Source organism: Pezoporus occidentalis, unplaced genomic scaffold (genome assembly GCF_034315485.1).
Source record: "Pezoporus occidentalis ecotype Australia unplaced genomic scaffold, CSIRO_AGI_Poc_V1 ctg133, whole genome shotgun sequence".
Taxonomy (NCBI): Eukaryota; Metazoa; Chordata; class Aves; order Psittaciformes; family Psittacidae; genus Pezoporus; species Pezoporus occidentalis.
This window is the reverse complement of record NW_026913136.1, coordinates 237158-252302: the sequence shown is the minus strand read 5'-3', so window position 1 is coordinate 252302 and position 15145 is coordinate 237158. Positions and strand designations below refer to the sequence as shown.

The 15145-nt window shown below is 39.6% G+C and overlaps 1 protein-coding gene across 3 annotated transcripts in view; it reads left to right on the top strand.

Moving 5' to 3' along the window:
• The window catches only part of ADAMTSL1 (ADAMTS like 1), a 400708-nt gene that overhangs the window by 244321 nt on the left and 141242 nt on the right, over positions 1–15145 (top strand). For all 3 annotated transcript variants that reach the window (XM_062608991.1, XM_062608990.1, XM_062608992.1), the window contains one exon: positions 8463–8590. In XM_062608991.1, the coding sequence (XP_062464975.1) occupies positions 8463–8590 (128 nt within the window). The remainder of the gene's footprint in view (positions 1–8462; positions 8591–15145) is intronic.

Genomic DNA, 15145 nt, shown 5'->3' with positions numbered 1-15145 from the left:
TCAGAGATTACTAACCCTAGGTGCATTTCCAGCTTTTTACTTTTTTTTTCCTCCCTTTAAGTCCGCTGATTAGAATTTCGTTTCATATATAAGCATTTTTTTCTTTTCTGTATGTTGCCAGAACCCAACTTTTCCAAATTGCTTATAAAAGTAGCTGAAGTTGAGGTGAAATTGGAAGGCTGTGTAGATGGGTTACTGGGGGAGGGAAAACTCTGTATGTACTTGTGAGATTTAATCTGCTTCCATGGCAATCACATGTAGAAATCTTAACAGTTCTGCCACCTGTGGATTATTTGGACAGTACTGATGGGCTTATTCTACCATACATTAATCTTCACAGTTTCCATTTTCATTTTCACCGTTTTTATATAAACTCCTTCCAAAGCTTCAACCTTTTAGAGGTTGCCCAGGGATTTCTGCCTTTCAGGAGCTTCTTGTAGAGCAAGTTCAGCTGAGAGGGTGTCAGGGTGGAGGGGAGGGGGTGTGTGATAATGTAAGACATCCTGAAATAAATTCCAAGCGTGCTCAAGAAATGAGACAGGAAATTACATGTAACTTATTATAAATTCAAACTGTCCCATAAAATAAATATAACTCATTTTGTTTCCATATGAATGTACTGTACGGGTGTCAAGTTTCCCCTTCTAGCTTTGTTGGATATAATCTCAGTCCCTGTTTGAAGTTTGCTAGTGTATTGTTCAGATCCTGCTCTGTATCAACAGACTCAGATATGAAAGGGAATAAAGGAAGCAATAAGATCTCCTACTGTTCCGGTGCTGGCATTCGATTAGTGGATTATTTATTTATTTACTTACTTACTGGCTTATTTAAATCTCCATATTTCTTTCAGCCTGGACTGTTAAAAGCATCCGTTGTTGAGGGCAAATATAACTGCCCTTAACAAGCCCAGGGTTGCCTTTTATTTTTTCATTTTTGTATGTGGGTGGATTATGATTGTAAATGTGCTTTGGATATGACATTTTCATGGTTTCTGTAACTTTTTAAAAGAATGGGGGATTTTCAAGTTACTGTGCTATCATAAATATGTTCCTTAAAGGTCTAGCTAGGGCTGTGTTTTAAAGATGAAAGATCTGAATTAGCTGAAGGGGAGAAGGAGGTGATTCAATAATAATCTCTGAAACCGAAAACTTGAGCTGCCACAGTTTAAATATGCTTTGCTAATCCAAACTTTAGCAGTCTCATAATTCTACAATGGCCTCAGTCATCCATTAGTGATGATGAGCACCAGAACAAGAGGGAGTGCTTTATCACACCTTACAAAACTGAAGACTGACATAGAAAGGAATGTATACCATTTCTCTGCAGCATACTGGCTCCAAAGTATTTATGTATTTTTATTTGGTGAAAACAATAGAAATATGAATATTTTCATCACCTGTGATCTTAGAGAGCAGCATGAAGTGGCAGCAGCTTATATCCTGAAAGTGCTTAAGTCCTTCTGGAGCACCTCTCCTATGAGGACAGGCTGAGAGAATTGCGATCATTCAGTCCAACTTCAGTATAGAAGAAAAGGCTCAGGGGAAGACCTTATAACAGTCTTCCAGTTCCTAAAGGGGACCTACAAGAAATCTGGAGAGGAACTTTCCACAAGAGCGTCTTGTGACAGGACAAGGGGAATAGCTTTAAACTGACAAAGGGGAGATATAGGTTAAATATTAGGAAAAAAATCTTCACTATGAAGATGGTGAGGTGCTGGTATGTGTTGCCCAGAGAGGCTGTGGCTGCCCCGTCCTTGGCAGCATTCAAGTGCAGGTTGGGCGGTGCTTTGAGCAACCTGCTCTAGTGGAAGATGGTTGGAACTAGGTGATCTTTAAGGTCTCTTCCAACCCAAACCATCCTGTGATTCTATAATTTTATGAAAAGAAAAAAATAAGGGAAAAAAAACCCAAACCAACAAACAACTCCACCCTGGCACTGCAAACTCTCAAGAACTGTGTATTTTCTTTTAAATAAACATAGTAATTAATTTGAGATCAATTATGGGGTGATAAAGGGGGGGAATAAATCTCTCAGATAAATTCTGAATTTTGTAGTTAATCCCTAGGGGTCCCATGAGCACTTTTCTTTTCCTGTCTTCCCTATATATTTTGTTATGAGATGGGATCTTTATCTTTCTCCATAATTTATTTACTTATTTACTTCTCCTTCTTCCCTTTTTCCCCCTTCCTTCCTTCCTTCCTCCCTTCCTCCCTCCCGCCTGCCTGCCTGCCTCTCTCCCTCCCTCCCTCCCTCCCTCCCTCCCTCCCTCCCTCCCTCCCTCCGGTTTTGTCTTCCTTTCTTCCCCTTTTTCTCTCTCCCTTCCTGTATTTTTCCATAAATATTTCCCTTTCAATTTTCTGTTCTCCTGTCTCCACTGAGGCTTAATATTTCAACCCTTGATATGGCCCCTTATTGTTAAAATAAACACATACACAGCTCCATGAGGTGACTGAGAGAGATGGCAGATCATCAGAAGAATAAGAGGCTTCATTTATTTTGAATATAACTCATAATTGCAGATGTTTATCTGAAATTACACAAATCTTTGAAGAGGTCTTCTCTCTTCTCTATGATGCCTTCTGATCAGAGAGTGCTATCCTCCTGCTGCAACCTAAGGCATCTTGACATAATGTCTTGAACTATTCATGAGGAGGCTGAGCCATCTTACTGCTTACAAATCTGGTAAAGTCTATGCTGTTGTGACAAGGTCTTCTAGCTCAGACTTTCAGAACGAGAGTTTCTAAATCCAGTCCACATGGGGTTTAGTGCACATAAGATGACTCACTGTTGGATGTTGCAACCTGCACAGGGAGGTAAGCTGCGTGAATATCTGAACCTTAAGGTCAGTTTAGTAAAGCAAGAAAAAATGGCTAATATACAATCAATACACTTAAGTATATTACCCTGCCTATTTGCAGAGACAATGGTTCACCTGTGGAGCTGGGATTGTCAGCCGCACATTGGCTTTTATTTGTTGAAGCTGACAAACACAGCCCCGCCAGCACAAAGTTTCACTTCTCACCACTTAGAAAACACTTGGCATGCAATAGGCCTTGTCACAGATAGCAGTTAACAGTTTTACTTTTCTCTCTTTTTCTTTCTTTGTGCCTTGTGAGCTCTTTCTCCAGCTGCAGTTCTTGCTACGTGGAAGAAAAACCCAAAGTCCTCAAATGGGAGATGCACTTTTAAACCCATGTTGTTGGGTGGGTTCTGAATTCCAGAAAGTGATTTCACCCATTCTGCCTCTGAACCAGTCCTAGCCTCAAAAACCCTTCTGAGTGAATTAGTCAACACATTCTGAGGCTGAGCCAGCTTGGACCTGCTCTGTGTTGAATCACCCATGCCTGGTGTTCACACCAGCACAGCAGGATTTAAATAAAACAGGGTGTTGTAACTTGGGTCTGTGAAAGCTAGAAAGCAAGCTCTTGTATTCACATCACTCTCCTGGTGTGTATTTTCATATGGGTAAGTGGAGTGAGAGATAGGACTGATCTGAGTTTTATAAGGCAGTTATAAAACGTCACAGGGAGTGCAGTACGCACCACATTGAAGTGATATGGTGTCAGCTCCATCCTCTGCCAGCAACCCATACCCCCAGCTGGCTGCTGCCTTTTTAGAAGAAGAAATGAGCTCACGTTTGGAATATTTCTCCTGGGATACAGCTCCCAGTCCAGGTTTATGAATGGCTGTTCAGCTCCTAAAGCCCTGAGATGGCTGTACATCACTGCTTCCCAGTTTTGTTGCAGACTAGAAGTTATGTACTCCTTATTATAAATTTTAAGATACTGCGCATATACAACTGTATGACTTGCTTCAGAGCAGGAAGAATCCCATGGGACTTGGGGAAAGCGCTGGCAATGTTTTTATTGTTCAGAGAGCACTTGATGTGCAGAGCTAATGACTGTCAAACGGTACAAGTGTCCACTACACTGAGACTACAGATATTTCTGTTTTCAAGAAACAGAGTTCAGTGGGACACTTTGCCCTTATTACTTGTGCAATGACCACATCAGGTCATACATGAATAGGTCATACATGAATAGGAAGGGAGGAGTGATTATTTTCCCCTTGATGAACCTTTGCTTTCCTGTGCAAAATAAAAACATGCTGTAATTTTCCTTTTTCTATTCTGTTAGTAATGAGCCTGCCTTGCATGGCTGTGCTTGTTAAAAGAAGACAAAAAAGAAACTCAGTGCTGACAAGGACTAGCACATCAAATTTTTACTTATGTCCCTGGGAACCAAGCCAGCTGCATGCATGTCAGGTGTCTGTGTTCATAGGAGCTGAATAAAAACTGAAAAACTGCAAGAGAATATCTCAGTGAGATTTCTTCTTCTCCCCTTTTTAATCAAGGTGTCTTCCCCTTTTGTCTGAGTGGTAGATCCTGAAGAAAGGGTAAATTAAAAACTACCCAGATGGAGATTTTGACTTTTGTTTATTTCTTTTTAAGAAGCTGAAAAAGAAAAAAAGAAAAAAATAATCCTGGCCCATTTATCCGCATGAGCAAAGTCTAAGCATACAGTAATTACCCTAAGTACAGTATATACCCTCACATGTGTGTACTCCTGTGCCAGCGCCTTCCTTGGGGCGTGGAGTCACTCAGATCAAGGGTTCCTGTGCCAGGGGTTTTCCATAGGAAATACTCTCTTTATTCCCTCAAAGGCCTTTTGCTTGGTCTTGCAAGCGCAAACAAGGCAAAAATTCCTCAGTTCATTTCCAAGACTGTGGAAGGTGGCCAGTGGGCTGCCACTGCTCAGCTCACAGCCCCCACACCCTGTAGAAGGGAGCTGCTTCCCCCCAGGGAGCAGGGAAGCCAGTGTACAAGGTATAGCTACTTCTACTTCAAAACATCTAGCGCTCATTGCAGCTACTTTTCTTTACAGGTTGTTTGCCAGAGAAATCAGTGTTCTGGCTGTAGTTTGAACAGTTCTGTAAGCATCTTTTTGAATTGGCCACACGGAACAGCATGCAGTTAATCAGTAATTGCACTTGTTGCTGCTGAGTGTCTCATGCAATAAATAACTTCAGCAGCTTGGGCACAGTGGCATTTTCTTTCTTCATGTTCTTTTAACTTCTGTGAGAGCAGAACTCCCATTCCTTTGTTAAGAACGCCAGGTAGGCAGGTTTTTCCAGCTTGAGCAGTCCTTCTGCAGGGTGGCAGGTCTGGAGTCTGAAATCCTGTTTTGTCTTTACAGTGACTATAATGGGAAGGCAAGTTATCTACCACAGCAGCTAAACAGTGTTCATCCATCCTGACTTCAAAGCAGCCCCCGTGGTAAAAGAAAATAGGTTGGCGTTCATTCCTGTTAAGTCCTTGGTTATATGGCTAAGGCTGGTTAGGGACCTCTGTGTTCAAGAGGTGCATGAAATAGGCAGATATCTGTTTGGAGTGGAGGACCACTATTGTCATGGGAATCCCAATGCTTCCAGGGAATTATGCTCCTCACAAGGATAAGGCTTATTTTAACGAGCCCTTTCTTCAGTATGGTACAGTTATCTTGGAAAAGTGGATGTGCTTGGTCATACAGTACTGGTTACAACAATGTACAACTCTCTGCCTCAATGCATTAAACATGTTCCTTGTACATTGCAAGCTGGACGTGTCAGAATATTTTACTTATGATGTTTCCAAGATATTCACTCTGAAAAGTTTCAACAGCTAGTCAGGAATGTCTTCCATGTTAACATTTTGTTTGACAGTAATTACCAATACTAATTCAACTGGCTGTGATTTTGTTCTGCCTTGCCTTCCTTCAAAAGCCAGAGATTTCCAGGCAATTTCCCATATGAGCTGTAACCCAGCTGTTACCTTGGATGAAATGCAGCAAAGATACACAACATTGTGCAAATGAAATCTTATAAACCATATATTTACACTGGTTGAAGTTTGAAATAAATGTTTCTTAAAAAGAGATGAGGTCTCTGGCCTTGTCTCCTGGTGTTACACACCTACTACATAAGTGTTGAGAGCAGTTTCTTATGGTTTATTACACACAACATTTCAGTACTGTGTGAAGTATATATTTGATCTCAGTGACAAACTAACATCAAAGGATGATCAGGGATTACTCAAAGAAGGAGAATGTATGGATTGGCAAGAATTCATATAGGGATACACTTGGATGTGTCTGAAAAGGGAGAGCAGAAGGGCCACATAATAGGGAAAAATACTGTTTTTCTGTCTCTAGTATCATTTTCACAGTAGCAGAAGACAAGTTTAGGCAATGGCCTCAGAGGAGCCTTGCATATTGTCACTGACAGTTCATCATGCCCCTAAACAGCGGGAATATGATAAGAACCAGATGATTTAAATTTCTTAAACAAACCAGCATTGCATATCATCTGGGAAATAGCTGTGGCTTAAAGTCTGTATCAATTCCATAGTCCAGCAAGAGGTTAGCTGCATTTTCCACTATCAGTATTGCTGTTTAACCTAGGCAACATACTTCATGCTTGAGAAAGTATTACTTTAGCAATGTTTTGCTGAATGGGGAGGAAGACTGGAACCCTCAGAAACTGAGGAGCAATTAAACAACATGAACTGCATTTATACGCCTTGCATATATCCAACTATCCAAATAGTTGGATTCTGTAGGGATAGCACAGTTCCAAACAAATTTTTAAACTCAATTCTAGTACACATCCAAGATTGATTTTCTTAAGCCTGAACTCCTTTTATAAGTCCCAGGACATGAGCATAGGTCTTGCTACTTTTCATGTTCCTCACTCTGTGCAGCCACACATGTACACACAAGCTCTTCAAAGATACATGGTTCTTTCATGAGGGATGCAGCTCCTGAATGGGCAGGCAGCTGTTGTGATTTTAACAGGTGTGACGGTTATCATGTTTTTTACATACTCTCCCAGACAGTTTAAATTATTTCTGTGTACTATGTGTTAATGGTGAGGGTACAAAAGACCTGTTGTTCATCTCCTGGTCTGAATATAACATGAATGCCTGACAACTCTTTAATAAATTCATAAATCACTATTAGACACTGATGGTGGACCTAATTTTTTTTCAGTATAAAATTGGATACCATGCTCTTAACCTGAGTGCCCTAACCACTGACAGTGGTTTCATTTTGTACACATGATCCTTTTTTGCTTTCTTGTCCAAAAGCAGAAGGTGTTCCTTCTCTTTCTTATTAGAGAAATCTTTTGGGAGTCCTAAAGCTCATTTCTTCCAGAGCTCCTGTGTTGCTCTGTAGCCGAAGGATCACCCTCAGGTTAGGTGTGTCTTAGTGGGTAGGAATTATTAATTAGTGATATAAGATACTTTAGAAAAATCTGTTCCAGACAGTGACTTCTTAGCAAGTAACAGTATATATCTTTTGAAGCTGCAATAAACAATCTTCAGATTTAAAATGATTTTTCAGGCATTGCTAGAATTTCAAATTCAATCTTAACTGTGTAGTTTACAGGAGGGAAAACTGCTCTATTTTCTTTAACATTAAACATGGATGGAGTTGAAATGAATTATGTTTATTCCACTTGTTAAAAGAAAACTTGGAGCCTGTTCCAGCTTGAGATCACATGCTTTCTGGGAATATATAGGTCTTATAACAGATCTTGGAATGCAAATAACAGGCACATGGCTCTACTCCAGGTGGGAGCACAATTTATTTCAGAGAAAATTGGACCCTAAGACTGTCTAGCTTTGCTGATCCTTATAATTTGTGATGAGGTAAGAGTACTTGGTTCACATGACTTTACCTTGCAACCTTTTTAAATTATGTCCTTGGGCTTCCAACCAGTGGTGAGTGATCCAGACAGGCACCCATTTGCAATTTGAAGATATTTCTTTCCATGTAAACTAAAAGCACAGACACACATTTTCTTTTTAGAAGACTAAAAGTGCAAACACACATTTTTGTTTTATAAACAATACCCTTCAGAAAGCAGTGAGCTGAAATAACCTCAGTAAATTGGTGTTGCGTTCCTCTTATCTGACACATTAATGTTAATGAGATTGTATCCTAGAAGGATGGATCACATCTGGCATGAAAGTCGCTATTTTGAATGCCTTTGCATCATGTTGATTCACCATGTTGTGATTCTGTTTTTCCTCAAGTGCATCTTGGAAGGCCCTTTCACAGTTCCGAACACAGCAACAAAGTTTTGAAACACAATTTCTAATGTTTAAAGTACACCACCTCCTCCTTTTAATCAGGAAAAATACCATACCTTACTATTGTCCAAAGTGCTCTTTTGTAATAATCATCACCAGTCTCAAACTGAGACAGAGTATGATACTCAAAGGATGAAAACAAATTCATATAGCAACCCCTACTACAAGAACTGGCTGCCAACCAGTAGGAATGTCAGAGAATAACAGATCTCTTTGGTGCTTTCCATGACCAAGATGATATCCAGTAAGAAGAAATGTTAAACTGGCAACAGTATTTTTTTTTGTCCTTTAAGTGAGTTTTCCTGATTTTTTAATTTCTTCCTCTCCTCAGAGCTCCAGAACAGCTCGTTCTGAGGAAGACCGAGACTCACTGTGGGATGCCTGGGGCTCATGGAGTGAATGTTCGCGCACTTGTGGAGGAGGAGCTTCATATTCACTGAGACGCTGCCTGAGCAGCAAGTAAGTGGGTGAATGGTTTTTACATTACTGATGGGAGAATTCAACTTACTCATATGTGTCAGACCATAAGAAGTAATCAGCTGAGATCTTGAGCTAAATTGAAATTTTCAACTTAGTGTCAAAAAATTATGGTAGCATGGTTCATTTTTTATTCAGGCAAGCAGCCAACATGTTTGATAACGCAACACCCTTTTAAAATATAGAGAGAACCTATGGAGATAGGGAAGTTGCTTGGACATCTTGCAAGGCTGCCAGCTACTGAAAAGTGAAACTCCCTACAATTTCACTATTTAGAGATTTAGTAGTGTATTTTCTTTCCACCTGGACCATAAAGAGACCTCTTGCTGTTGTTTTCTGAAAGACACTTCTTCAATTCTTGCTTTTTTTCTGCCTTTCCTGGCTAGTGAGCAACTGAAAAACATTTGCAACTGTAATTGCTTTCTCTATATCTACAATATGTGTTAAATGTGCAAATTTAAATCTAAAACTACTTTTAAAATATATTAAGGAAACAAAAAATACTGCAGTGACAAGCAAACATGAGAGACTAAATGCATGAAAATAAACAGTAGTCTGAAAGCATTCTGTCAAATTTTCCTCATTTTCTTTTCTTTTTCTCTAATTTGATTTTTGTTATTTTCATTAGACGAGCCAGACATATTTTACTGAGAGTTTAGGAAGAGTCATTTAATGCCTAAGCTGTTTCTAAGCTGTTACTTAAAAATTAACATTCAGTGACTCTGAATAATGCAAAGAAGAATTTGAAAGCAAAAAATTATAGTGAACTCTATTCTGTTGAGCAATTTGTATAGCAGAACTCCAATATCTGCCTTATTTTTGAGTAAATATAATGCCAACCTTAAATTCCAAGGGTAGCAGAAGCTACCTGGAGTAGGAGCTTTGAGTGTTGGAGCACTGTTGGAGCTGCAGCTGGTATTTTTTTGCATAACATTCCCAACAAAATTCTCAAATCTGAACTGTTCCCCTCATCAAGCTTTCAGAATTTAAAATGAAATTGTGACATGAGCCTAATCATACCTTTAGAAGGAAAGGCTTATCTCTGTGAGAACAATAGATCTATTAGCTTTCTCTAGGCCCTGTTGTATTTTGGCTCAACTGCTACAAATAGTCAACTTGGTATATCAGCCTTTAGGTTACTTTGGTTATTTCTTGAAGCATAGCCTACAGTATAAACAAAATCTTAGAAGCAATTCAACACAACTTCAACAATAATCAGGTAGCCATAAACAAGTAGCTGTTCTGTAACTAAATCAGCAAAAAAGAGACTTCATTTTTAAGAAACACTATTTACTTGTCCTTCAAATTCCTAAACAGTCAGGTTGTGGTTTAGCCTAAGTATTAAACAGAGACATTTTTTCCTTTTTTTCCTTCTTTCTAACACCATCTCTTTGATATTATGTATAGAATCATAGAATGGTTTGTGTTGGAAAGGACCTTAAGATCATCCAGTTCCAACCCCTGCCCATGACAGGGAACACCTGGCACTAAACCATGTCACCCAAGACTCCATCCAGCCTGGCCTTGAGCACTGCCAGGGGTGGAGCATTCACAACTTCCTTGGGCAACCTATTCCAGTGCTTCACCACTCTCACAGTAAAGAACTTCTTCCTTATATCTAATCTAAACATCCCCCATTTAAATATAAACATATTACCCCTTGTCCTATCACTACAGTCCCTAATGAAGAGTCCCTCCCCAGCAACTGGTATAGTCATATTCCACGTGTGTATAGCCATACTCCATTCTTTTGGTTCCAGTGAATTTATTCTAGATACACAGGAGAGTTTCATAAAGTCCAGTATGATGGTTTTTCCTTAGCTTCATACTCATCCTAGTCACGTAAATGATGGTCAATATTTATTTTATTATAGAATCATTGTACAGTTTGGGTTGGAAAGGACCTCTGAAAATCATCTAGTCCAACCTGACCTCAAATACTGCCAGGGATAGGCCACCCACAACTTCTCTGGGCAACCTGTTCCAGTGCCTCATCACCTGCATCGTAAAAAAATTTTTGTGTCTTTATGTTACTTATCCATCCTCTTTCAGTTTAAAATCATTGCCTGTTGTTCTGTCAGTACAGGCCTCAGTAGAAAGTCTTTCTCCATCTTTCATACAAGCTCCCTTTATCTATTAAAAAGCTGCAGTAAGGTCTCCAAAAGCCTTCTTTTTTCCAGGCCAAATCATAGCTGTAGAACCACAGAATACCTCGAGTTGGAAAGAACCCATAAGGATCATTGAATCCAACTCTATTAAAAGGAGGACTCCTTAAAGCTAAACCATATGACTAAGAATATTGCCCAGATGATCCTTGAATTCTAACAGATTTGGTGTCACAACCACTTCCCCGGGGAGCCTGTTACAGTGACCAACCACTCTCAGTGATGAACCCTTCCCTAATGTCCAACCTGAACTTCCCCTGATGCACCTTCATTCAATTTCTTCATGTCTTACCGCTGGTCACCAGAAAGAGGAGATCAGCATCTCACTCTCCTCTGCACCCCCTGAGGGTGTTGTACACAGCCATGAAGTGACACCTCAGCCTTCTCCAAGCTGAACCTCAGCCACTTCTCATAAGTCTTGCACTTGAGACCTTTCACCATCTTGGTCAAACTCTGGACAAACTCTAATAGTTTGTTGTCCTTATATTGAGGTACCCCCAACTGCACTCAGTACTCAAGGTGGGGCCGCACCAGGGCAGTGCAGAGTGGGACAGTCACCTCCCTCAACCAGCTAGCAATGCTGTGCTGGATGCACCCAGGACACAGTTGGCCCTTTCAGCTGCCAGGGCATGCTGTTGACTCATATCAAACATGCCATCAATCCAAACCCCCATATCTCTTTCCATGGGGCTGCTTTCCACCCTCTCATCCCCCAGTTTTACATATAACTGGGATTACCCTATCCCAGATAGAGAATCCACCACTTGCTCTTGTTAAATTTCATATGGTTGGTGATTGCCCATCTCTAGTCTAGATCTCTCTGGAAGGCCTCTCTACCTACTAGGGAGTCTACAGCTTCTCCTAATTTAATATCACTCGCAAATTTACTCAACGTACGATTGATTCCTACATCCAGAGGATTTATAAAAACTTTAAAGAGCACTGATCATAAAATTGAGCCCTGGGCAACACCACTACTGACTGGTCACCAACCTGACGTGATGCCATTTTTTTACATCTTTTCAAATCATTGTCAATTGAGTGATGTAGACATGAAGTTGGGCAGAACCAAACAGGCGGTTTGAAAACCTAAACACATAAAGTCAACGCAATCCTGATAAATCTTCCTTTTCCATAACAATCTGGCGTCTGTGGCCTTCCCTCACATTTTCATTATAGGAAAAAGGGTGTGCTGAAAGAAGAAATTTTATGGTCTTTTTTTTTCCCCAGACAAGAACTAAACCAGAAATTGTATTGAGAATCAAAGGGGATCATAAAACACTGTACAGTATTTGGGAGAGAGGTTGAGGAAGACAGATGCAAGATGGTGTTACTGTGTATGTAGCACAGCTTCATGCCTGCTGACACCCAGGAAAGGGGAGTGCTGACGCATCCTGCCTAAGATCTCATGGGAGGAGAAAGACCCACAGCATACTTTTTCTCACAGATACAGTGCAGAAACCAGTATCTACCCCAGAAAATGACTGTCAAGAGCTGTGAAAATAAAGGAGATGAAGATTGTTCAACATTACATCAACTTTCAAGCCCCTGTAGCGAACAGTCCTATCAAAATTCACATCCACAAAAATAACCCACCTCTGGCTCATAGATGCTTGCTTATCTGGGGGCTTGTTTTTTAAGAAAAACGTTTCAAACTTTGATGACTGCTGAGAGTGGCAGGAGTTGATGAAGTCCTCCTCTACATATTCCTTTCATCGTCTTTGGTAATTACAGATAAAGACAACTTTGGCATGGGGTTGCTATTCTTTCTGTCATGGATTATTGCAGGCTTCTAACTCTAGCTGAGCACAAATACACATCTACTTTGGACCTTTGAGGGGGGAAACTTGAACTAAGTCGCTCTACAAACCGGAGTCTGGAGAAATAAATACCAGGAGCTTGGGTTGTTTACATTAAGGAGAAGTGAATATTTTAATATATTAAAAGTTGTTAACCTGTTTAAGAAACTTTACTGGGAAAAAGTTACTACATTTGAAGAATGAAATATGATTCCCAATAGCTTGCTTTCTTTCATATTCACATGATAATAATTATCTGTCAAGCCAAAATTTCAGCTACTTTTTTTCCTCTGCAAAATCAGCTGCAGTTTATAGATAACAGAGAGGACTAGAAGTACCTCTTAACTGCTCCCACTCTTCGTGTGTTTTCCAAGATGAACTTGGGTGACTTTTGACTTTTCTAACTGGCTGTGTTCTCATTGTTGATATGAATTCTCATTTATACCCTGCAGAAGGGATGTGTAGTGACTGTATCTCATAACATGGTCTCACTTAATCTGCTGTGGTTCTTCCTTGTCCGTGAAATGCTCTGTGCTGTGGCATTTTGCAAAATATCCACACAGAGATACGGGACTTGCCTTAGGAGAAAACCTAGCCCGGCCTGGTGTCATGCAAGTTGCTGTGTATTTCGCTCTAGCAGGATTAAGTTCAATAGGTGATTTCAGCTTACATATTTTGAGCATAGACAGGTTCAGAAACAGAATTTATTTTTAGAAATCAAAATATATGTCCCTGAAAAGCTTTTTTTCTTTTCTTTTTTTTTTTTCTCCTACAAATCCATGATTTTGAATCCAAAATTGATACTTGAGCTTAAGAGAATCTGGAATACTGTCCTGATGCAGCATAGTTCTGAAACACAAACACTACTTTGCAAATCTATTATGAAAATATGTCAGTTCAGGTTGAAAGAAGTTTGCCTGCTTTTGGTTGATGGTTGATAAGTGGGAAACTAATGATCTTAAACAACAAAACCCCAAGTTTTTTCTTGGAGGGGCGACACATAGAGTTTTGCAAGAATGGTTCCTAGTGTTCATGAGTCATCACAGTGCTCACTGCATCCAGAACTGCACATTTTTGCTGAACAACCCTGGCTAATAGCCAAACAGGGAAAATTGGAATTAAAAATTGGATAGCTCTGTGGCATTATTCTAATTAAAGGACTTATTCTTTTCTCTAGTGCAAAGAATAAGTCAAAAGCAAGTGTTATTTTTCATTTCAAAACAGGCAGTATGAAGAAACTGAGAAAAGAAGAAAATCTGAGGCAGCTGATATAAAGGAAGTTTAAATTTCACTGGCAGTTCAATGGTTTCGAGGTTAACAAATTAGAGTAATTGAAACTGTGCTAACAGCAGGTCTGTGCGAAGCGAAGAGATGTCTGATGGGTTGATGGCGTTTTTGAGAGACAGATGGGACATGTATCAAGATTCAACAAGCTGTTCAGTGTGGTGTACGAGGCCTGAACTAGGACTGCCTGAATGCTGCATAATATACATTTTTCTCTGCTACATATCGGTGTAAATCAGGAGTAACTCTATTGAGTGTAGTAGAGTGCAAACAGGTTTGGCCTGCACCACAGTACCAGCTTGTCTGTATTGCTTAGAAATGGGATAGTGGTGGTGGAGGGGGTTCTTGGGGATTTTTTAGTTTTTTTTTTTACTTCAGAGCCTATTCTGAATGTAATTTTTATTATTGTATTGCTAAAACTGTTTTGTTTCCTACATATTCTGTTCACACTTTTCACTCCTGTGCATGCTTGCAATGATTAAAATTTACTTGAATTGATTATATAACATTATAAAAGCATTGAATTAGTGGTATTTCTACCATGCTTTTAGTAGCACCCTTTATATGACAGATATTACATAACAGAGTATGTTATCTTTCTGCTTATAATTCTTCTGGAAAAGTGATATTTTCTCATTTATCTTTTCTTGTGACCATTTACATCACTGTGATATGTTTGCAAGATTGTGTTTTGCCCTGATTTTTGAACTCGAAAGGTGTAAACTACTTGTCTTGTGGATAAAGGTGAGAAGAAGGTTGACTTCAAAAATTTAAAGGACTGTTCAGTATATTTTGGGGTTAACGCAGTATGGGAAAAGAAAGCTTTTGAAAAAAGGAAAAGAAGGAATAAACAACACAAATGCATGCTGATGCTGTCCTTTCTCTTGGATAGTTCAAAATGGTTCGGATTCAAAAATTCAGTCTTGATAGGCATTTATTCCTCAAGGAATATGTGCTTGTTAAAACCCAGTGGAAAAAAAAAAAAAAAGAAAAAAAAAGAAAGGGGGAGGGGGAAGTTGTGAAATTAAGAACTTAAGAATTTAAGGAGTTCTGTTCTTTTGAAGAATAATCTTTAAAATCAAAACCCTGCATTCTGAATTATATTGAGTACCTCCTCAGAGTATGCTGCCTAAACTCATAAAACATATGAAACTTCACCTAAGGTCAAATACTCAGAATACACGCTGCTGAGCACTAAAAAGATAGCTGGGTGTTGACCTTTCTTCTGGGAGTCCTGCCAGCATCAGGGCTGGTAGGGGGTGAAAAGGAGGAGAGCCATAGAGAACACA